The sequence below is a fragment of the Castor canadensis genome, chromosome 7 (assembly GCF_047511655.1).
Source record: "Castor canadensis chromosome 7, mCasCan1.hap1v2, whole genome shotgun sequence".
In the NCBI taxonomy this organism is placed as follows: Eukaryota; Metazoa; Chordata; class Mammalia; order Rodentia; family Castoridae; genus Castor; species Castor canadensis.
Genome location: NC_133392.1, coordinates 107,493,368 through 107,518,895, shown reverse-complemented (window position 1 = coordinate 107,518,895; position 25,528 = coordinate 107,493,368). Strand labels below are relative to the sequence as shown.

At 40.4% G+C, this 25,528-nt stretch overlaps 1 protein-coding gene across 2 annotated transcripts in view; it reads left to right on the top strand.

The window, feature by feature from the left end:
- Nucleotides 1-16,512, top strand: part of Il12rb2 (interleukin 12 receptor subunit beta 2) — an 82,929-nt gene extending 66,417 nt beyond the window's left edge. For both annotated transcript variants that reach the window (XM_074079798.1, XM_020182443.2), the window contains 4 exons: nt 1,664-1,801; nt 4,672-4,762; nt 7,466-7,565; nt 12,557-16,512. In XM_074079798.1, coding sequence (XP_073935899.1) covers nt 1,664-1,801; nt 4,672-4,762; nt 7,466-7,565; nt 12,557-13,099 — 872 coding nt within the window. In that variant the 3' untranslated portion in view covers nt 13,100-16,512. The remainder of the gene's footprint in view (nt 1-1,663; nt 1,802-4,671; nt 4,763-7,465; nt 7,566-12,556) is intronic.
- Nucleotides 16,513-25,528: the final 9,016 nt, after the last annotated feature.

Here is a 25,528-nt window from a genome sequence, read left to right as displayed (position 1 = left end):
TTGGTTTTTTTGAGCTCAGTCATATGGCTCAAGTCTATGCAAGCAATTTCACCAGGCTAGAGGAGACTTGGGAATTTTCCACAAGATTCTTTTTCTCAACAGGATGAAAAATATAAAATTGCTCTGATAGTCACAGCTGTGAAATGATCTGCTCAGGCCTCAGCCCTTTCGAGTGGGTGGAGTAGAAGGAACACCCCCCCAGGGCTCCATCTTGCTAGCTACCCATAATAAGCAGAGACAAAATAGCAAGAGGGATCTGTTACACTTGGGGAGCCCTTAGAGAAAGACTCTGCGCCTTTGTACATCCAGTGCCTGTCCAGCACCAGGAGTCAGCAAGTATCTGTGACTACTAGAAATAAGGTCGGCTTGCCCAGGGGTCTGTGACCCAGTTTTGAGGCTGAGAAAGAGTGCTGAGTTCTAGTTTCTAATCTCGTCACCAGCATAGGCCCAGGCCATCTGAGTGGGATAGCATTCGCTATTGCTCAAATTAGTCTTCCCCAGTTTGTTTTTTTGAGATGTGGGGGTCTCACTGTGTAGTCCAGCTGGTCTCTAGCCTCAGCCTTCTTAAGGTTACAGGCTGGTACCACCATGCCCAGCTTACCTCCCTTTATTTTTTTGGCAGTGCTGGGGTTTGAATTCAGGGTTTCATACTTTCAAGGTAGGCAGCTCTACAACTTGAGCCATGCCTTCAGTTCCTTTTGTCCTGGTTATTTTGGAGATAGAGTCTCTCTATTTGCCCAGGCCAGGCTGGCGCACAATTCTCCAATTTTCCATTTTCTACTGTAGTTGGGATGACAGACCTATGCCACTACACCCAACTACTGGTTGAGATGGGAGCTCCATGACCTTTTATGCCCAGGCTGGCCTCCAGTTGCAATACTTCTGATCTCAGCCTCCCAAATAGCAAAGATTATAGACATAAGCCACTGGCACCTGCCTCCTCCACAGCTTTTGAGAGGTCATCCCAACATTACATCCAGAATACTGGAAGCAAAGACTGCCTGTTCGCAATGAGACTACCAATACTCCTGCTTCTTGGAGGAGAAAAACAACATTGGTATATTGCTCAGAAACGTCTTCCCTGCAGAGAAAATACAGGGTGTTAACTTAAAGTACTGGAAATCTAGACTTAAGGCTGCAACACAAATCTCATCTCAGTATCATCACTCTGGGTTTAATGGCTTTATGTCAAATTGAAGCAGACCATAACGTTAAGGCCTATAAGTTCAGGACCCAGAGCCTACAGAAAGAAAAGAGCAAAACCACAATTTTAAAATGTTTAATAAATGTCTATTTCATTAATTGCTAAATTTAGCTTTTTCAAGAATCCACTACCTTGAAAACAATTTGTACACTTAATTTCCTCCTCAAGAATTCTCAAATATACTTAATATGTTATAATCATAGAAAACAAAAGGAATTGCCACAGGTAAATAATTTCAAAGGCAAAATGACACGAAATTCTTTCAGAAGAAATACTTGCAGTGAATATATGCAGGAGGACCTCTGCAAATGACAGAGTGAGGGCCTACATACTGATGAATTAAGACTGTTCTAAATTGTGACGTGCCTGTTACGCTTTCTAATTAAATGAAGCATCAACAAATATGAAGGAATGAAAGCCTACATTTAACCACTTCCTTTAATACTTTCTTCCTTTCAGAAATTCCCTATAGACTCTCCCAAAATTCATACCCAATAAACAGCCTTCATCCCAAAGTGACGTATGTCCTATGGATGACAGCTTTGACAGCAGCTGGTGAAGGTCCCCAAGGAAATGAAAGGGAATTCTGTCTACAAGGTAAGAGGTGACTTTTAAGGTAACAAGTCTACCTTGGATTCCACACCCACTACATGTGGCATGGAGGTGATCAAATTGTCCTTAAGTAACTACTCTCTTGCTGCCACAACTTTGTACTTGCTGTTCCTTCTACCTGCAGAGCCCTCCCACTTCACTGTCTTCTTGAAAACAGTGTCAACTTATTTTTCAAAACTGAGCAGAAATGGTTCCTCCTCCAAGAAGCCTTCCCAAATGCACCTCTATCTTCTCTTCATAATACACCATGTTTGATCTGTACTCAAAACCCTGCGCCAACTAGGCAGGGACCAGTATCTGCTTGTCTTTAAGGCTTAGAAAGCTGCTCAGTATATAGTGCTCACTCACTAAATATCCATTCAAAGAACAATGTAGTAAACCATAAGATCAGGGTGTCTGCAGTATTGGTTCCTTCTGAGGCTATAGAGGGAATCTATTCCATGCCTCTCCTAGCTTCTCAAAGTTAGCATACAATCATGGACCTTTCTTGGCTTTCCCTGCTTTCATGTGGCATGGTCCTTGTGCCCACCATTCCTCCTTGTTATAAAGATACAAGTCATTTGAGATTAGGGGCCCATTCTACTCCAGTATGACTATTTTAACCGATTATATCTGCAATGACCCTATTCTTAAGTAAGGTCACATTCTTAAGTACTTGGGGCAAAGACGTCAGCATATGAATTTTGACGGAAGACAGTTCAACCATAAACCCTACTTTGGCTAATTTATCCTTTCCAAAAGTATATGGATCTACCTGGCCTATACTATACTATACTCTCTCTGTGTGTGTATATATATATACACACACAGACATATACTGTATATACATATACATATATAGTATACTGGCCTATACTGTACTCAATATGAAATGAATAAAGAATGAGGGATTAGCATACCTTTGTCCTAGTAAGAGAACTAGAATACAAAAACAGTACCCAGCATTCTAAAGGTCCACTTACCAGTGGCAAAGCTACCAACCCAATGCAGATCTGAGCTACTCAAGTTCAATCTCAGCATACGAGTAAGTGATGCAGCTGACAGGGGTTCCTCTCCATCAGCCATGTTACAATGCTCTCTTTGGTAACACTTGTTTGCATCTGCTCTAAGCATAAAACAAGCTGTTCTTGCTTTGTGACATGTAGTATAGAATTAATCATTTAGGGCTTTGTTGTTCTATGCCAGGAAACTCCACTGGGAAGGTTCACAAGCCCTCTTCTCATTTCCCCAAATCTCCCCTGAAAGCTAACTCAGGCAGGACTCATGTGGACTAAAGACACTGCATCATCCCATCTGTGGTTTCTCCAAACTTGTTCCATCTGTCCAGGACAGAAAGCAAATGCTGAAGCAATGTCATGGGGTGGAGAAAAGGTTGCCTCCATTAAGTCACCTGCTCAGCCCTGTTAGCACCCCCATCATGGGGGCCTACTAGGTCTCTACCTCTATCTTCTGCCCCTCCTCCCTCCCAACCTGCCCTTCATTCAATCAGAAGAATCTTTCTGTAAGAAACTCACCTCTCATACTAACCACACTGACATTCCATTTTTCCTTTTTTTTTTGAGACAGGGAATTGTAATATAGCCCAGACTGGTCTCAAATTTGCAATCCTCCTGCCTCAGTCTTCTGAATGCTTGGATTACAGGCATGCACCACCACATCTGGCTACATTCCATCTCTTGATGTAACTCTTCCATAGTGCTCCAGGAATCTTCAGGCTAGAATTCAGAATTCTTAGCTACCAAACTCTGCATAGTGCTTTTATCTGTCTAGCTTTATTCTTTCCCATGTACCTCATCATTTGTGTGCTAAAGCAAGATTTGGCTTCCTGCAACTGCCTGAAAGTGCTACACTCTTCCCTCCTTCCAAGTCTTTGCATACACAGTTCTTAATCTGGCCTGCTATTCCTTAATTTGTCTACTTAGCTGACTCTTATTCATCCTTTAACTCTTTATTTTTTTGTTTCTCAGTGCTGGGGCTGCAACCCAGGGCACTGTATATACTAGGCAAGCATTCCACCACTGAGCTCCATCCCCAGTCCTTCCTTCTCCAAATCTGAACTTTTGACATCATGCCTTTTTTGAAACCTTCTTTAGCTACCCATGAGGCAGTGGCCCAGCTGTTTTGTGCTATACTGCCCATGAATACTGTACATGCCTGTTTTTACCTGTAGCCCATGGGGTAGCCATGGCTTATCACCTACTGTTAACACATCTGTCTCCTGCACTGCCTTTCATGACTTAAGAGGAAAGCCCATGTCCTGTTCATCTTTGTATCTCAGCACCTAACAGGGCCTGGTCCATGGTTAATACTTACGAAGTACTGGATCAATAAATGAAGAAGTCCAACAAGCAGTGAAATGCTCTAGTTTTTGTCATAGGAAAGACTAGGCATGATTTCAAAGGCTCTGCCTAGACAGACAATTCATCCCATGGTTTGGTAAGATTAATAGCTACCATTTCTCGGAGGCCTCCTCTATTCAGATACACAGCCATGTGTAAGCACACCATCTCTAATCTTCATAGCAACCTGCAAGTCACATGTCATCATTCACATTTTACGGATAAAGAAATCAAGGTCCGCAGATCCCATATCTATCAAGGACAGAGCTGTGACTGTAACTCGGAGCTCATAATTTGTGCCTGTGAGAAGGGGACTCCTTGTAGGGCTGGAGCTCCTCTTGGAGTCACTGAATTTGCCCCACAGAGCCTTTTCTTTCTAACTGTGTGAACAAAAATGGTTTGGCCTTCTTCCTGAGTCCAGGCATCGTGGATAGGCCCAAGAGCATTCACAAAGCAGTCAGAATTTTGAAATGTTCACTAACGATAACTCAGTAACAGGATTTGCTCACTTTTCAGGTGAAGCCAATTGGAAAGCATTTGTGACACCAAGCATTTGTTTCGCTGTCATCATGGTGGGCATTTTCTCAGTACGTTACTTCCGGCAAAAGTGAGTTGGTTACACCTGCAAATTTGGTAATTATATTTATAAAAAAAACCATAATAGCTATTGCTGCTGTGTATCAAGTGAGTAGACACACTCATGCATCACTGGTGGAAGGATAAATTTATTCAGCCTTTTTTGCATGACAGTATAGGTCAAACTATTAAAAAGTGTAACTTAGATGCAACAATTCCTAACTAGAAAATTATTCTAAGTATATCATAGATATATTCAGATATTTAGTGGGGAATATACTTACTGAAGTTTTGCTCATAAAGAAAATATTTGAAACAACCTAAATGTGCAGTGAATGGGATTGGTTAACTAAATCACCATATATCTCATAATATAACACATTATACATCCATTAAAGATGATGTAGAAGAAAATTAAATGCTATGAATAATTGCTATATAGCATTTTAAGAAGGTTACAATACATATTTTCATTTCTTAGAAATAGCATTTACACACATACATATGCAAGATGTATCATTTTGTTATCTATAATATAAAAGCCAAAATAAAAAACTTCAACTATCTAATAGTCTCTAACCTGGGAAAAAAGAAGTCATAAAAGGGGCTGCTGTGGTGGCTCCATAGTCATCTGGGAATAGGCTCCTTCTATTTTTCTGATTCACTATCCTGACATGTCTTCCATTCTTAAGTTCACCTCATGGTTCCATGGCTGCAGGAACTCCAGCCATCATATCGACATTGTACAACCACAGGAGGAAAGAAGGGAGGTGACCCTACTTCCCTTTTAAGAGCCTTGAAGAAGTTACATCAGACACTTTTGGTAACATCTCATTGAATAGAATTTGGTGAGGCAAGTGAGATTTTAAAACTGTGATCTTTTAGTTGGGTTCACTATCATCCCAATAAATCAGGATCCTCTTCCTAGGAAACAGGGAAAGTAGATATTGGGCAGAAATTAACAATCTCTGCCCCAAAGATCCAAAGGTATACAACACAATGTTAATGGTGGTTACATATGTCATAAGTGATTTTAGGGTTTTTTTTCTTATTTATATTTTTCTAACATTTCTTTAAAAAACACATTATTTCACAAAGGAGAAACTTAATTATTTCATTTTTCAATACAAATCTTTCTTCAAATGCAAGAAAATGATAGGTCAAAGTAAAAGCAGCTCAAAGTTATTCTACCATCCACTGAATTTGTCTGACAGGTTTTGTATTTATTGGAGATCCAATATGTGATACAAACTTCAAAGCAGATCTCTCTTTGGGTAGACTTTGAAAAGTTTAACTCAGGTGTCAGCTAGGATCACAAGCACCCTATGGAAATGGTGAGTCAGGGTGAGGTCTAACCTGCTGTTGAGAAAAAAAAAAAAAAAGGACCCAAAATATAGTGGGTTCAACAAAACAGATTTTTCCCTCCACATAATAGTACTGAGGTAAGGTATCCAGGTTGGGGGGCAGCTGTGCTCCACAGTCATTTAGGGACTTAATTTTCCTCCATCTTATTGGCCAGTGATTCCTTGGCCATTGTCCTCATCTGCATGATCTGTACCAAACCACAGATACCTGTGTCCTCTTTCTTTGGAGAAAAACACATTTCTTTGTATCACGTAACACATTTCCTACTGCCAAAGGTTAATCAAATTACAGAAGCTTACCTTTCATAATCAAAACTTACTAAAGCCAAGTCTTCTAAAATGTTTCATATTGCTCTTTTAAGTAGGCAAAATATTTAGTCATATGTATTTTTTGGGGGGGTGGGACTGGGGTTTGAAGTCAGGGCCTTGCACTTGCTAGGCATGTACTTTACGTACCCCTCCCTAGTCACACCCTCAGCCAATCATAGGCATTTAGAAGAAAAAATTTTGGATTATTTTTCTTCCCACATCATAAAGACAAATATTTCCTTTGATCACCAAATAGGAGCACTGTTAACAGTTCAGATATTTCCCTTTAATACTTTTCTCTTGGCGGGGTTTTTTGTTGTTGTTGTTTTGGTGGGGATAGGGTTTGAACTCAAGGCTCTGTACTTACAAAGCAGGCGCTCTACCACTTGAGCCACATTTCTGGTCCATTTTGCTTTGGTTATTTTGGAGATGGGGGTCTTGGGAACTATTTCCCCCTGCTGGTCTGGAACCTTGATTCTCCCAATCTCAGCTTCCCAAGTAAATAGGATTACAGGCCTGAATCATGAGTGCTAGGCTTCTTGGCCTTGTTTAAAGCATGGTTATGTTCAAACTATTCATACCATTTTGTATCTTGTTTTTTTTTTTTTTTTTGTAACTTTTAGCATATAATTTGTCAGCCATTACAACCTCTTTGTAAACATGCTAATTAGCTCAGTAGTAAGCTCCCCAAGGGTACAAACCATGTCTTCTGGTTTGCTGTTCTATCCCCAGCATGTGGCACTGTGCTGGTCACATATTTAGGGGTTTAATCAATATTTGTTGTATGAATGTACGGTTGGAAAGAGATAGATTGCTAAAAATTACATTGAGTAAAAATTCTAGGATTTATTTAGCAAACCAGAAGTGGCTAGATTATGACTCATTATCATCAATCCAAATGTCACAGGAAAGGACTCCAGCCAGCATCGTCTTTTTCAGGGTTTGTATTTTGGTCTTCACACACAAAAGCAGCTCCCTCACTGCAATCACTGCTGGAAGAACCTGTGCTTCTAGGCCACTATGTGCACATTTAACCAAATGTCATTGTTTTTTATCTGTAGGGCATTTGTTCTTCTATCAGCCCTCAGACCTCAGTGGTGTAGCAGAGAAATTCCAGACCCAGCAAACAGCACTTGGGCCAAGAAATACCCCATGGTGGAGGTAAGGTACAGAGCCTCAGTGGCAGTCAGTGGGGTGCTAGTGATGAGCACATCTAAGGTTCCTATTGCAGTTACAAGATAACCTGGGGCTGAAACCTATGAATAAGCTGATGTCAATCAGGCTGAATGACTCATGAGTCATTGCTTTCCATTTTCTTCCTGGACTCATAGCAATCCATGTACTGGAACTTCTGAAGCTTATGATCAAAGACTAAAAGACTCACAGTGCTTCATTCCTCTATAGTCCTCCCATTCCTCTCCACACCTCATTTCAAAAGAGGAAAGCAAGCATTTTTGCCAATTGCTGCACACTAGCCTTAAGCATTAAACTCATCCAAATTCAAGATAATTGAAGCTTTTGACTTTCCCAATCCTGTGTGAATGTAGAACAGATAAATAAAAGCAACACTATTTTGGATTTGGCAGGAAGCCAGTAAGTCACTTCACTGTGCAAAGCAAAGGCTTTAAAGAAGAGGGTACTCAGCTGGCAGAGGGGAGAGCAGAGAGAGATGGGAAGCAAACAGGGCTGCACTGATCAAGGGAGGGGTGAGACCAGCTCATGGTGGGCAGGATGGGCCATCCCCAGGCAGGGTCTGGAAGCTGAAGGCTTTCTGAGTTATGGTCCAAGTCTCCTTCCTATTGCCCCAGGCCTTGGCAGCCCCCAGATCCCCTTACTCAGCCCTTACTGCCCATTTCCAAGATTACTCTCTTGCATTACCCAGTGCCTCTACTGGGTAATTCATCCGCATCCTTCTTTGGCTGGAAGCCAGTGACCTAGCCTCTGCTTAGTAAAGATGATCCTAGTTGCCTCTGCTTAGTAAAGATCATCCTAGTTGCCTCTGCTTTAGAACTGCAGTCCCTGCAGATGTGTGCCCTTGGAGTTGGGCCTGTGGCCAACGATGCCTCTGCGCTTCTATGTGTGACCCTTACGCAACTTGCCCTGCTCTCTGAGTCCTCCATATGGCAGGAACAAACAACAGCTCCTTTGGATACTGCCACAGGCATTAAGTGTAAGATGCCATGTGAAGCACGTGGGTCATACAAGGCAAAGACCATTCACTTTCTTCCCAGGAAGACCCATATTTCAAGACTACTCTGTACTGAGGGATTTTGTCCCTGTTAAGCTATAACAGCTAGAATACTGATAATGACAGAAGTCTGCATAATCTATGCTATATGTTATGTTAATATGGTATACAATTATAGTATATAATGTATTATATTCATTATTAAGCTTACAGCATGTGTATATGCATAATATTATATATTATTTTCTATGTATATGTATATAATATGTATATATGCTACTTTCTATGTGATAGGCACTTTTAAAACATTTCATATATTAACATTTAATCCATGCAATAGTCATAAGAGGTTGTGCATTATTATTCTTATACTTCAGATGAGGAAACTGAGGTACAGAGGGCCAAGAAACTTGCTCAACATCAGTCAGGTGTGAATGGTGGACAGGATTCACAACCAAGCAGATGTGTTACCCATCATCACACTACACATTCCAACAGACCTTAAGCAAAGGGTGAGGAGTATTTCTAGTGGTCTACACCTCTGAATAGAACAGATTCACCATAGAGGTGTTCATACATTAGCCCTCACTTGGTAACAATATTGTGATGACCTCAGGGAATACTTCACAAACCCAAGGCCTTAGAAGATGCCATTACTGGTGTTAGAGGGGATTTAAATACCAGGAATTGAACCAGCTGGAGGTCTCTTCCAATGCTGAGATCCCACTGATAGAGCAGTGGGAAGCAGCTCTGGGAGAGGTGTGGACACCAGGCTTAAAACTACTTCATGATGCTTTGGCATCATGAGCTCTGCCTGCCTCTCCCTGGGAGGTACAGAGACAGCCAGAGCCACAAGCCTAGGAGAAATGCTTAGAAAGAAGCACCAAAGGTTAGACAGTAAGACAGGAAGAATGTGATGGAAATTTGCAGGCACGTGCCCTAAATCATATATACATTCATTGCAGCATTATAAGCAAAGCAAAACATGGAGCCATCATGTAAAGTCCACTCAGATACATCCACACAACAGGATTTTTGTAACTACCGAAAAGAAGTGAGATAGAACCCTATGTGCCTAAAGATCTTCAACTTAAAAGCAAAGTTTAAGCCAAATGTACCTATAACCCCAGCACTCACGAGACTGGGGCAGGAGGACGGTGAGTAGGAGGCCAGCCTAGGCTATATAATGAGATTTCATCTCAAAAACAAAACAAACAAAAAGGAACAAAGTTTATAACAATTGTTGAAAGTAGGTTTTCATTTGCATGAGGAGAGAGATTTCATACACATCCATACATGTGCACATGTGCTCAGGACTTTTCCAGATGCCTGCATAGGATGCATAGAAAATCCCACTATTGGTGGTTGCCTCTGGAGAGAAGGTTGGGGATATAAAAACCACTTGATTTTCATTAAATATTCATTTTGAACTTAAAAAATTATAAATTATGTATATATATTTATTTTGCAAAAATAACCAATGAATTAGAAAATTTTAAAAACTTAAGTAGCTTAAACGTGGCCTCAGGATGAAGGCCTGGAAACAGCCTCACAACCCCATGTGGCTTAACCCTTGGACACTGTTTTTAAAGACTCAAATTGCCTTCCTGGTGTTTGGCTGAGGCAGACAGCAGAAGTACAAGACAGCCCTTCACTGCCAGCAAAATGTGCTTTGAGCACTCAGGCCTTACCCCTCTATCATTTCCTAAGATGTGGCTGAAGAACCATGTGCCTGAACGCTCCGAAAGAAAAGGCCAAATTGTAAACCAGGATCAGTGGGCTGTTATCCAGCTTGTAAAAGCTTAAAATAGTGTCAGTGAGGTTCCTGAGCCAACAGGGTGGAAGCGACCTGCCCCCAGGGCTTCCCAAGGGCCTGCTAGTGAGCATTCTGAGGAACAATCTCTTAGTGTTGCCAAAGCTTTAATGGAGGCAGAAGACACCTCACCTTGTGAAAACACCCGCCCTTTCCGCACACTGTGTGACTGCACCCATATTGATGGTAGTAGTGTTTTGACAGCTTAGCTTCTCACAGCCGCCAGCTATGTTCCAAGCCAGGTCCACATACCAGGGCCAGTTTGGATAGTGATCAAAGAGGAGCAGACTTCCAAAAGAGAAACACCCGTCCCCCTTCCCCTTCCAGGAAGCCTGACAACACCATCACTTACTTTCTTGACACTTGCCATGCCCACGGCAAGGGTAGGGATATCAGAGGCTGATCAGACCAAACCTTTCTTGCACAACTTGTCTTTTGACAAGAGAACTAAGTCCCAGAGAGGTTGATTGAGCTTTTCCCAGGCCAAAGAGTGTTGGAGTTGGGACTAGTCCTCAGGGTTTTCCCAGTCCGAAGGCTATTTTTTGTCCCTCAAAACATGGTCTGTGGGAGTAAACGACTTGCAGACAGGTTTTTAAAAAGTAGCATCATAGCAGGGCGTGGGTGGCTCATGCCTGTGATCCTGGCTACTCAGGAGGAGAGATCAGGAGGATCATGGTTCAAAACCAGCCCGGGCAAGTGGTTCAAGAGACCCTGTCTCAAAAACACCCATCACAAAAAAGGGTTGGTGGAGTGGCTCAAGGTGTAGATCCTGAGTTCAAACTGCAGTACCACAAAAAAAAAAAAAAAAAGTAGCATCATGTGCCAAGAACCTAACATGTGGTTTCTCTGATGCTGGAGAAGTCTGGTGAGAGGAGTGGTCAGCAGGGCCCTACTGGAAAGGGCAGGGGCTAAGCAGGGGATAGTGGAGCAAACAGGGCTATGGTGAAGATGGTGGCTGAAGGGGCCGTGTGCGAAAGAAGCAGGGGAGGTTTTGGAAGGAGCGGGAACCCTGGTTGGGCTAAGGGTGGGAATCTAGTCATAAGTCTGAGTTATTAAAGGCTTTGGAACTCTGTGTAGGCCAGTTTCCAAGATGTAAGGAAAGCCCAATTAAAGCCTGATAAGAACTTGGACTTGGGAACTGGCAGAGTCTGGAAAGGAAAAAGATATGACGTTAAAGAGTTGGTAACCTATGGATGATAAGAAAGGAAGCAAGAGAATGAATTAAATTGTAAGGTAATTTTGTTTGTTACAAATAAAACTAGCAAAAGAGGGAAATGGATGAAAATTTCTTCCAGAGAAGCTATTCAAGTCTTTCTTAAAAGTAGGTCTCACAAGGATATTACTTACCTGAAATCCGTTAGCATTTCCAAGCCCAAACCCCTAAAGAGTCCCTTAAGAGGCCTTTCCTGATGTGACCCTCTCCTATTTCCAAAAGCCTTGGTTCTTTTTTTTTTTTTTTTTTCAGTACTGGGGTTTGAACTCAGGACCTTGCACTTGTCAGGCAGGTGCTCTACCACTTGAGCCACTCCTCCAGTCCTCAGTTTTCAAGTAATAAAATAAAAGGCCAGGGCTAGGAGGGTAGCTAAATGGTAGAGTGCTTACCTAGCATGTGTGGGACCCTGGGTTCCATCTTCAACATTGCAAAAAGAAAGCAGCAGCAGCAGCAGGTTGGAGAATGTACCAGTTCTCCTTGCTTACCGCCTACCACCTCCCACCTGATAAATATTCCATGTCCCTCAGGACTCACCTCATTCACCTCCTCCCCAGAGGCAAGCGCAGGCTTTCCCTTGCACCTGGACACCGGCACCCTGTGCCCTAGAGGAAAAGCAAGTAGATTCACATTAGAAACTCTGGCTGAAGGTTGAGTGGGGTAGCAGCCCCTCCCTGACGGGGGGCTGAGGGAGGAATGAGGAAGGAGTTCCCTGTCCAGTGATAACTGCTCAGAGTCCAGCATGAGGCTGAGGCAGTGCAGGTTGTGAGGCCTTTGGGAACCCTGGAGAAGCAGTTTGTCAAAGTAATATGAGCTTTTTTTTTTGTCTTTTCTTTTTTGGTGCTGGGATCGAACCCAGGGCCTTGCGCATGCTAGGCAAGCGCTGTACCACTGAGCTACATCCCAGCCCAATATGAGCTTCTTCCTCCTCCCTCTTCCAGGAGAAGATGCAGCTGTCCTTGGACAGGCTCCAGATGGCGTGGCCCATTCCTGAAGAGCCTGAGCCCCTGGTCATCAATGAAGTTCTTCATCAAGTGACCCCAGTCTTCAGACACCCCCATAGTGCCAACTGGCCAGAAAGGGGGCAAGGAGTCCAAGGTCACATTACCTCTAATGAAGACACAGTGTACATTGCCTCCAGCCCACCACCTCCAAGAGCTCTCACAGCTGAGCCAAGACAACTAGCAGATCTGTACAAGGTGCTGGGGAGAAGGGGCCCTGACTCAAAGCCAGGAAACCCAGCCAGTCCTTCAATGGTCCTCCCTGTGGACTACCTTTCCAGCCATGAGGGCTACTTACCCTCCAACACAGATGAGCTCCCTCCACACGAGGCTCCCCTCACTGACCCTTTAGAAGACTTGGAGCTTCAGCACATCTCTCTTTCTGTTTTTACATCAAGTTCCCTTCACCCACTCACCTTTTCCTGTGGTGACAAGCTGACTCTGGACCGGTTAAAGATGGGGTGTGGCTCCCTCATGCTCTGAGTGTGGAAGCTTGAATCTGGGAAGTCAGTGTGTCATCACCCAGCACCAAATGCCCCACCGATCCAACCACTGCTCCAGTGGTCACCATCATTGGTAGCACCAGGTCTGCCTCCAGCTAGAGCACAGGCGAGCCAGTCTTGGGAATTGAGAGTTGACTTTTTTCTCCAGGGCCTTAAGATTACACCCTCCACCATGTGGACCTAGAGACCTAGGCTCCCAGCAACTTTGTTGGCCATACTGACCTGAAAGGGGAAAAGGGAAGAAAGTAGAAACCAAACTCTCACTAGTAATGGCAGAGTCCAGGGGATCAGTCATGAAACTACATATAAAACACCTACCACCCAACAGAACTGAAATGATAGAAATGTCCTGTCTGCATTGTCAATACAATAGGCATTTTTTAACAGCTGTGGCTAGTTGCTACTGCATGGGAGAACACAACTCTAGATGGCAGACACATTAGTGAGAATTACAGAGAGCCTTCAAAACAAAAATTGACCAAGAGTAATAGGGGAGGACGACCAAAGCACATTACATGCATGTATGGAAATGTCATGATGAAACCCCTTACAATATACAATTTATGCCAATAAAAATTTTTTTAAATTGATCTATTTAATGGATGGTGTCATAAGACACTGGTGAACACTGATGCAAAAGGGTCCCTAAAATGGTCATGACTATTATAGAATTTACCCTTTCCCTAATTTTCCTAGTTTTGGAAGTTTACTGTTTCATTTTACCTCTGTCCTCCTTCCAGTGAATCAAGAGCAGCTTGATGATGGACAACTACTCAACCCACCATGGACCCTTGTCATTCAACCTGGCTCTGGATCTCTTGGAAGGGCTCAGACCCCTTGCTTCCTCTTTCTGCTGCAGCAGGTGCTGCCTTCAGCACCAGAGTCACCTCAAGGTCCTAAGACCCAACCTTCAAGGTTGTGCTTCCAAGTTATCTTTCATGAGAATACTCAGAGCTGGTACTCAGACAGTTCAAGTTGACCCTGGAAGATAATTCTCTTTCCCACAGCATACACTTGGAACCTGCTGCTTTTTCCTCCTTTGTAGCTATGGCCTCTGGCTCATCACTCTCTCCTGGCTCATTGCTGCCTCTATCCCTTCAGAAGCGTAAAGACACTTCTGCCTAAGCTACTAGGGGAGTCATGGTCTAAACTGATAATTATACACTTCCCTAAATAGATGAAAGGTCCAAGAACCTTTCTTAAGTTCCTACCAGAGCTGGGCCTTCACCCCTACTCCTGCTAACACTGGAAATGAGAGGCAGCTTCTCCAATATATTTTGTGATTCTCATTTATCAAAGTATCTACTGCAAATTTTTACTTCATCCTTCCCTAACCTACCAAATTAGACTGAGTTGAGACAAGTGTTCTCATCCTTTGGTTTACCAAGCTTCCTTCAGCGACCTAGAAATTAAAAGGATGAACAGTTGCTGTCTGTTCATATTGAACACCCTTGTTTCCTGCTAGTCCAGACTTTCAGTCCAGTTCTTTCAGGCTTTCTTTGAAAAGCTTCAGCACATTCCATTTCTCCTATCCAAGTACTAGCCAGACCTAACCCTGCTTAGCCTCTGACATCAGAGATCAGGTGCATTCAGGGTGGTATGGCCATAGACTTCCTTTACATTTCTATTCTATCCTACTTAAGATGCAGCAGTTGCCATGGTTCCTTGCATCTCAGCATCAACTTTGGCTTGTGGGCACATAGCATATAGTGCCCTTGATTCATTGCCATGGATTCTAATGGACAAGGCTACATCCTAAGAAGCAGGCCAACCTATTACCTCTTGGCAATAGAGCTATGGCTACTGTTCCTTGCAGTACTTATTTTTCCCTCTTTGGTTTCCTTCTAAATATGTTATCTTAGTCTTCTCCTTTTCCAGGGACACCATAGCCTTCATTTGTGTTAAAAAAAATTTTAGGACAGGGGTGGTAGTTCACACCTGCAATCCCAGCACTTGGGAGGCTGAGGCAGGAGGATTACAAGTTTGAGGGCAGCTGGGTGGGCTATAAAGTGAAAAAATAAAAGAAAAAAATTGAAGGATTCCTCTAAGGAGGCTGAGTACCACCTCTGTGCTCCCCTAGCATGATTCCAAATGCCACAACCTCTTCTGCTAGACTGCAAACAGCTTCAAAGTAGGAACTGTGGCAAGGTAGCCCCAGGATCATGTCTGCTCCATAGTAGGCTAAGTAAAAGGTAAAGTGTCACCTGTCACTTTTGTCTATTCCTCTGTTGCAGAAGCCAGTTCATTTGTGTTTGCCACCTCTTTCTTGGGACAATTGTTTGGATTTGTTCCTCTTCATTCCCAACCTACTCACTTCATTTGTCAATAGCACTGCTGTGAGATGATACACGTAGGGTGTTTGCTACTTTAGACACCTTGAAGCATACCTTTGACAGCTCATTTTGCCAGATAAAGTATCCTCTTTCCATTAATGTTGAAGAAGGGGTAGCCTTGTTCAGCCATTCCACCAAGTAGTTTTCACAATCTGCCCCTCTTCTCTTTTCCTTCAAAAGTCCAAATGAGGTTGCTAGGTTTACCAGTATGAGGTAGAGTGAGGCTTTCATTCCTCAGGAAAATTAGCAATGATTCTAAGTTTCAACATACATTCCAAAGCCAACCTAGAAATACCCGCTTTATTGAAATACTCCAAGTTCCATAATCTTCTGAGGCCTAAACACTACATAGAAGGCTTCAGCTCATTCTAAATGAATTCATGGATATCTCCACTCCACCCCTTTGAGGTTCTGGAGATTGAACCCACGGCCTTGTGCATGTCAGGCAAACACTACCCCTAAGCTAGATCTCCAGCCCTCCATCAATTCTTGCATAGAAATCCTCACCATGAATTATTCCTGAAAAGGCTCTTTCCCAAAAGCCAGAGGTTCTATTTTTCTAGCCCTCTACCTTACAAGGAATAGGTAAGTCAAACTAGTGTCTTCTCCTGTCTTTTCTACTTGCTTCTTTCTTCTCTTCACTCTACCCTGTCCCAACTTTTCAGCTTCTATTAGTAACCTACAGCTACAACTTCTCACTTCCTGGAGCCAGGTAAAAGATACAAAGCTAGTCAACTCCCATGTTTGTTCTCATCAGGGTCTGTCCTTTTCTGTCACCTGATGCAGTTGTCTCCTGTCCCAGTATCAAGTTCAAGCACTCTAAAGGAAGCTTACTCTCTTCTTCCTAGCCTACAGGCCTCACAGATGTTCACATCTTTATGAAAAGCTAATAGGTGGACCTTCAGCACTCTCTCAAATAAGAGATCAGAACAGTCTTTACTTACCCTCTAAAAAAAAAAAAAATGCAATTCAGGATGAAGGGTAGCTCAGTGGTAGAGTGCTTGCCTACCATGCACAAGATCCCCTGGTTTCGGATCTCCAGCAGCCAGGGGTGGGGGAAGGGTGGGGAAGGGATTCAATCAATCGGCTAATTGAAAGAAGCAAGCTGTATTTTTACATCATAGCATACACAAGAATAAATCTCAACAGATTAAAAATCTTGTCTCCTTAATCTTGTCTCCACTCTTACAGATCAATATTGAAGAGCCAATATTTCAAAGAAAAACACTCTCACTAAATATGTATTAATATTCATTGTGAAGTAAGTCATCTGAAATCAAAGAAATGCAAATTAAATACTATTAAATATCTCTCACCAGATTAGCAAAGATTACAATAAAATTTAGCCAGTATTAATCTGGGAAACTGCTGTTGGTTGGCCCCTGAAAGGCAGGTGGGCAATACTCAATGAAATTTGAATAGCAACTCTACTATCATGTGAATATCCCAGATTGAATGGAAGATTCCTCAACAATGATTAAAAGGCTAGGTAATCAGAGTGCCTTAAATGCCCGTGAGTAGGAACCTGCTGAAATGAGATTTGTACAATGAAACACTGAACTTCGAGGAATCTGAAGCTACCAGTTGTAAGACATCCTATTACTTTAAATTCTAAACAAAACAAAGTGCTAATTAAACTGTAATATGCCACTGAGTTCTATGGTGCTTTTTTTGTTGTTGGTGGTGGTGGCGGTACTAGGGATGGAACCCAGGGCCTTGTGCATGGCAGGCATTCTACCCCTGGGCTACATCCTAGCCCTTGGTTCACATTTTAATGCCTGTAATTGGGATGGGGCTTAAAATTGATTATAAGCAGAATTCAATCCACAACACCACAAAAAAAGAAAGATTAAAAAAAAAAAAAAACAAACACCCACACATGACAAGAAAATGGTCAGTTAAAAAAAGCTAATAGAATTCATATATATCAATGCAAAATAACTGAAACCTCCACTAAAATGCTAATAGTGGTTATCTCTACCCAGATTTTTAATTATATTTTTGCATTCTTTTAATTACAAATACTCATCACTCTTCTAATTGGATAAAGCCCATAAAACATTATGAATTTCTTTACAAAGGCTTAGGATAGTAGGTCTAGAGACACTATTGACTATCTTTGTGGTCCATGCTTATTTTTCTTTTTTTGATAGTCTATATAGCTCAAACTCCCCATCTTCCTACTTCAGTCAAGTGCTGGCATTACAGGCATGTACCACCACACCTGGCCAGTGGCCTGTTCTTGTGTCTGACGCTTTTATTGACCTCTAGTTCTCATTACGAGTAGAAAAGGTAAAAATGACACACCAGGTGAAGACAGGGTTGCAGTTTTAACACCATAATGGAGGTCTTTGAAATCCAGTTTATATAACAAGGCAATTTCTACCACATCCAGAATAGTTGTAACAAATAACTTATGCATTGATTTGAAGGTCCTCACCAAAACTCATTGAAATTTAAACCCTATTGCATGTGTTGGGAGATGCGTTTTTTTTAAAGAAGCAATTAGGTCAAGAGGTTCTGCCAAGAGGGATCAATCCATTCATGGGTGAATGGATTGAGTTATGTCAGAGTGGCTTTGCCTCTTGTATGCATCTCTGGCCATTGGACGCCCTGTGCTGCCTTGGGATTTCTGTAGTCCATTAACAAGAAATACTTCACCAGATCTGGCAACCCAATCTTCCCTTATTAATTACCCAGTCTCAGGTATTATAAAACAGAACCTAAGATGCACACAGATTTCAAGGGCTATAATTTTAAGTTCTCCCTATCACTGGTTAAGCTAGGTGTTATCACCATTACTGAGATACAAAGGTTAAGTAACTTACCAGCAGTCTCAACTAATACATGATAGCAGTTTGGTTTCAGAGCTTAACCTTTAACTGCTCTGTAACTCCATTTTATGTATGACTGTTTTACAAATCTGCATCAATTTGATATTCTGACTACAGTTATGATTCTATTCAAAAAAATCCTTTTTGAGGGGAGAGGTGCTAGTGGAGTGACTCAAGTGTTAAGAGTGCCTGCCTACCAAGCATGAAGCCAAGTCTAGTCCATCTTGCTCCAGTTTTTTTTGGAGACAGGGGTCTCCTGAACTATTTGCACAGTCTGGCCTTGAACCGTGACTCACCTGATCTCAGCCTCCCAAGTAAATAAGATTATAGTGTAAACCTCCAGTGCCCAGCTTCTAAAAATCTTTGAAATAAACTTGAAAAAGACTGGAGGCGTGGCTCAAGCAATGAGTACTAGCTTTGCAAGCTCAAAGCCCTGAATTCAAACTCCAGTCTCACTGAAAAAATGGGACAATCAAAAATTGGGGTTCCCATGCTTCTAAATCTATAGTTCATTCTTTTTATTGGTGGTACTGGAGTTTGAACTCAGGGCCTCATGCTTGGTAGGCAGGCACTTTTACCACTTGAGTCACTCCACCAACCCTATAGTTAACTCTTGAGAAATCAACCTAAAAACCACTTAAATTTAATCACACCAAAGACTAATCTGACACTCCTAAATTAGCTAATTTACCCAGCTAATCTAAACCCTACAAAGCACAGGTAGGCCACAGGTAAAATGCTACACCCAAGTATGTGTAATTTTAAGGAAACTGATAAATGGAGTATTTAAAGGAATAAACATATCATGCTTTGTGTGTGGGGGGAGGGGGGTAGTTTTCAATCAAAGACAGGACCTCCCTACATAGCCACATCTGACCTCAAACTCATGACCCTACCTCAGTGTCATGCATTTCCACAACTGGCACATTGTCTTCTAAATATTAAAGTAACCTGAGAATATGCTGTCCCCTTCTTAAATAACTATAATTCCACCCACTCACATACTGACTTCTGCTATTTCTTAAGCAAAGGAATGGAAGCTGTATTTGACTCAATTTTATAGCATGCATGAGCTGTTGAAACACAAAATGCCTTTCCTTCATTTTATGGACATAGGCTATATACTCTGCTAATGTAATTTTTTAAAAAAGTATATAAATACCAAAAACGTTCTGAAGCTGGTCCCTCCTAGACTTCAATTACATCTCTAAGAAGAACAGAACCCTATTATATACTGTCATGGGGTCCCTTTTGGTCAACTCAGGTTATTTTAAATTCCATAACCTAAAGTTCTTCCACACTGCCTGTCAGGTGAGGTTCAAAATACCTTCCCTTTCCAACTCCAGACATTTACCCACTGGTAGGTAATGCAACACAAGTTAACACTATGGAGGTTATTATGAAATTCTCAAAGAAATATCTCATAGGCCCTGAATTTTCACTAGAAAAAGCATGAAACACCCACCACCCTTGGGGTAACTGCACTATCTTAAAAACAAAAATTATCAAAATTGGATATAAATCAGCAACAAAACAAAACACGTTTTAAAAAATCAAAACCTCAGTTTACGTGCTAAAATCCGTAGTAAAGTCACCATCTTAGCAAGTCAGTGAATGTGGCCTTCTCAACCGGAGAACTTTTCTTGTGTGGCCCAAACCCAGGAGTCAGATCACTACATCTCTCAAGGTGAAACCAGGTCTTCCCAAGATTTCACTTAGCACATATCTTATAAAAAAATCCATTTGCCTTACTTTCACATCACTGTAGAAAACACCAACTTCCCTAGTTTTTACTCCTCTCATACTATAACTCAGTTTGACTAGATTCTTCAGAATTTCTGTAAACTCAGACAACTGCCATGTTTACTCCCTCTGGTCGATGGCAGGATAGGTTTCAGGCAAGCTGCAGACAGCTTAAAGAATTATATCCACTTTTGACCTGTTTACAACTTTTAATACTTTTTGCAAGGGTAATCAAGTCAGTAAGTAGTCTCTCCAGCTATGTAGGCAATCTACAAAACAATTAAATTTCCCTCTAAAAATCTGTTATTTTCAAACTCTAAATAGCAAGACTGATGAACTTGAAAAAAATATATCCATGCTCTCCTATAACTGATAAGTGCTTGTTAAGTTCATCATTGAAGCTTATTGGCAATTTTCTTTTTAATAAAAAGTCATTTTCCTCTCAGATGTTGTATTTTCACTTAGCTAAACACCATCAAAAGCACTTCTTTACTTCAGTCAGCATGACTTACACTTCTAGCATTTGATTCAAGATGCACAGGATCATTACAACGATTAATAAAAATAATCTTCTGGATTTTGATACGGTAACCAAGTGCCACTTACTCTTCAGGGTAGGGTGTACTGTGATGAACCAAATACAGCAGTGTGAGACAAACACAGAAGACCTGCTAGGCATATTATTTTTCCTCTCATGACTAATGACCATAAAAAGTACTTTATCTAATCCAAGAGTCCCATACATTCTTTAAAAGCTCCTTATTTAGACTTTAGCATCTAGGGAAAGCTTCTGCAAACATCTAAGTAGTACACTTAAAAGTAGTAAATTGAAATCAAGTTGAAGTTAGAAAATCTGAATTTCCAAGAAAGATACATTAACAAACTGCCATGTGTGACAGTATATGCCTGTAATCCTAGCCAGTAGAACTAAGTGTTCTACTAGCCAGTATAACAAAATTCTAGGCAATCTAATACCAAACACCAAGTTAATCTGGATCACTTTATAATTTTCATTCTAGGTCTAAGAAAATATATGGTATTTCTTCAAATCAGAAATACTTTTAGGTCCTAAGTTCTAGAAATGACTCAGCTACAACTGCAAAGTGCTAAGTGCAAACCAGTGTAACTGTCCAAAGAAATTTACTTCCCACTTTCTCCATTCAAAAACACATTAAAATGCTGAACATCAGCCCCTCATTTTCCACACCAAGAATACAAGTATTTAAGAAACAGTCACCAGTGGGTCAGTTCACCTGTTTTTCTCATCACCTGGTATAAAACAATTATCCACACAGACTTGTTAATGTCCATAATCAAATCACTATTGCCAGTTATCTTCTGTATGTCTTTCATGCAAAACCCTTAGGCATATCCATCCACACACAACTGTCTCATCCAAATGTTAACAAGAGACAAATCTACAACATCAATGGCAACAAGTTTATACCTACAAATCAACCACAACATTGGGCAAATTATTTTCTAATTTGTGGGTCATTTCTCACCTTTTCCTTTCATTTAGAAGTAAACAGACTCCCTAGTTTTATACATTAGTAGTCAATACCACAAAAGCTACATTCTGCCTAAATGTTTTTTTGTTTTTTTTTTCCTGGTGGCAGTTCAGACAAGGATTAGGTTAAGGAGCCTAAACTCAAAGATCCTCTTGCCTCAGCCTCCCAAGTGAGGGAGCCCAAATTAAATGGGTATACCTAACTCTAGAGGCCATTAATTCCAGGCCCAGCTCAATCTATGAAATTAAAACATACTTGTTTTCTTGTCTATGAAATATACCTAATTACCATCGAAAAATCAATTCACCCAACACAAAGCTTGGCACTAAGTGATAGGAGAGGTGCCATTCAATGTGTAGTATTACATAATCATGGCACTTCATTTACCTTTACAGCACTCAGTTTTCAGAATATATTTAAAGTTGCAAACTACACCATCCTGCTTTAAAATGAGTTTTATGATAGCATCTCTTAAGATTGCATTAAAATTACTTACTTCAGAACTTCCTTAAATAGGATGATTTAACTTGTACCTAGAACTAAACTTTTGTTTTAAAAGAGCTTTTACATGTTGACCTGGAAGTGACAGCAGAGGAGGATACTGCACACACTTTATATGGGGTCACAGGCTTTGTAGGCTTTATTTCTAGCAGTTTCTTTCTTTTAACCCTTTAAAACGGTAAAACCCATTTATCCATCTTGGGAATATACAGGTCACAGGCTAACATTTCCTTACACTTGGATTAGATATCCTACTTTTAAATAATTATACCCAATGTAGTACTTTCATTTGAGGTCCAAATTTTGATTGGCTTTAACATCTAATCCCCATCACCTTCTGAAATTAAGATTTATGGGCTGTAACCTTCCTTTTATTTTTGGATTTAATTCCTCAGCCTGATTCATTTCAACCACTTCTCATATAAACCCCAAATTGAATTTAAAAATCAAGATCTCAAGTCAAAACATACCCCCAAAAGAGTGTAGCTAAGCAAAAAATAACTCATACTTTTGAAAGCTACCACTTCTGATAATTATCTCAATAAAACCTAACAATCCAAGCTGGGGATTCAGCACTTGCCCTTGCCTAGCATGCACAAGGTTCTGGGTTCTATCCTTATCACGGCTTAAAACATTCAGATTCACTTAAGATTTATGTATTAATCTCAGTATAATTACAAAGGTTTTGGTTAGAATCTATTTTGTAACCATTTACTTATTTTACTAAATAAAAGCACAGGCCTAGTGACATGGCTCAAGTGACAAGAGTGCAAAGCCCTGATATCAATCCCCATCCAGTACCACAAAAAGAAAAAAAATTCCAACAGCAGGGTTGTAGCTCAGGATATAGCCCAACACGTGCAAGGCTTGGGTCAATCCTCAACACCCAAAAAAAATGAGTTGTTTCTGTTCCATTAGCTCAATGTTGGACTGGATATCTATTAATATACCTGCATTATCTTACCTTTAAAACTAACATCAGTGCTGGCGAACTGATTCAAGTGGTAAGAACACCTGGCTAGCAAGCATAAGGCCTAGAGTTCAAACCCCAGTGCCACCAAAAGAAAAAGAAAAAATCAAAACTAACATCAGATTCTAGCAGCTTCACATTTCTTGCCTCTTAAAAAGCCGTTAAATATGTCAGTTTCAACTTGCTAGTGCTCTTAAAAACATATTTTAAAAATTCAATATACAAAAACTTTGCACCCAACTCCCTATTAACACTTTCCTATTTAAGCTATCATCTCTAGCAATTTGAAAAAATATATAATCAGAATGAAAACTTATTCTCCTCCCAAACCCATACCCAAAACAAGCCCCAAATATATTCACATTTCTGGAGATGAATTATCTTGCTAACTCCACAGATCTCAAAACAGTATTCAGCTATTAAACCATATCCCCAATCATTTTAGTACAGCTGGAAATGGCTTATAAATTTTAGTTCTGAGGCACAAAAAAACAAACAAAAAAATTTTCAGTTCTGGTATCATTTCCATTTATAAGCATTAAGCTAGAAATTCACTGAAATATCAACCATCATTATTTTAGGAATGTATATCCAATAAGGGATCTTTCTCTTAAATATTATACCCAGTTTGTCACTAGAAAACAGCCATTTAGTATGACTTCCAGTAGAAAAACAAAATAACAATTGTTGCCAGCCACTGAAACTCACATTTTACCTAAATTCAACTCTCCAAACTGTCATTAAGTATTCCTCCCAAATGTGAATTGACAAGCCTAGAAGAAATCTCACATAAAATCTAAACATTACATTGAGGGTGCAGAGGTCAGTATCAGAAACTTGATAAACAGGCTCCTACTTGATTGCTTTTATGGCTTTTAAAAAGTGAGCATGAAAATAAATCTTTATTTTCAGTTATTACCCACCAATGAGAAGGTTAGGTTCACAGTTTTAGCTCTTCACAAAAGGAAACTAAGAGGCAAACTCACACCCATCAGATACAACTAATGGACCAACTTTTTCAAGTTTAGGCTGTCTTCAAAGCTTGCAACATACCAAATACTGCTGTGTGCTCTCTGGTGACAATGGCTGACAGCGAGTATAACTTGTGAAGTACCTTTGGTAGGTACTTAGTATAATGTGTTGCTGGAAATCAAGGGGTTCATAAACATGTTACAAATTCAGAAACGAGCGAAAGAAAGTCTAAAACACTGATTTAGAGTACATATGTTGCAATCTCAAAAGGGTTCAATAGATAATATGGACTAAATTCATACTTTCTTCTGGGGAGTAGACATGTTTGTAGATATGAAACTATATATTAGCACCAATGCACACCATGCTCAACATCTTAAGACCCAATGCACCAGCACAAGTTTATCACTAAAAAAAAAAAAATTACCCTTTTCCTAAGATATGTCAAGACTAGTAAGTAACTAGATTAATAAATCTAACCAAATGAGTAAGTCTTGTACTGTACAATCTCTTTTTAGAAGTGTATGTGAAAACAAGTCCATTAAATTACAAACATGTTTAAGATCTTCAATACTTTAAAAATGGGTCAGAGGTAGAAAATTACTGACAAATGAGCATTAAAACTTTTAAATTCCTTCCCCATTTAATGAATAATGTGCAGAATTTTTTTAAAAATCCTACAAACCTGTTTATTGACCATTCTATCCATGTATTTTCTTTCTAAATAAGTGGTGATGCCCCTGTTCAAGCAATCCATTAAACTACCTAATTTTCTAATGAAGAGGGGAAAAATTACTTACCACTTTCTGTGGAACATTCATCTACTAACTTTAGACCAAATAATATTATAGGAAATTCACTGAGATTTTTTTCATTTGCATTTTATGGATGGTGCTGCTGTTCCAACCTTATAAAGATGTCTACCTTCCAAATTCCAAAAATTAACATACTCTTCCATCTTGCCACACTAACCAGTGCCCTTTGGTTTCAACACAGGAGGGTTAAAAGGTTGTTGATAATAAATGTATCATTTTGATTTTGGGAACTTTCATAAAGCACTTATATCAAGTGGCCAGAAACTTACCTAACAGAACTTTAAAGATTATGCATTACCAAGTCAACCTATTCCAACCACCCTATTGGAGGAAGGGAAAAACCCATACCCAATAAAATGACTTCACTAGATAATAAGTAGCTTAAACAACTTCTACTAATAAGTGTCTAGTTTAGCTTTTAAAATGGGAAAGTCATACATTTAAAAAGTAAATGTAGTTGGAATTGTGAATGAGGTATAATCTGAATCTAATGAACCATGCAGAAGCAAGAGTTAATAAACCAATGTGCTTTGAATTTGTTCAAGTAATGGTATTTCCTGTATATAAAGGTTTAGCATATTAACAGCTACCATGAGAAGTGAAAAAAAGATTTCTCCCCAAAAATGAAATTAAAACTAAGTTAAAATACATAAAGTAGTTAGTATTCCACACAGCATAAAATTTGACATATCAAAGTTTACATGTTCCTGTTGACCATGTGTGAAAACGC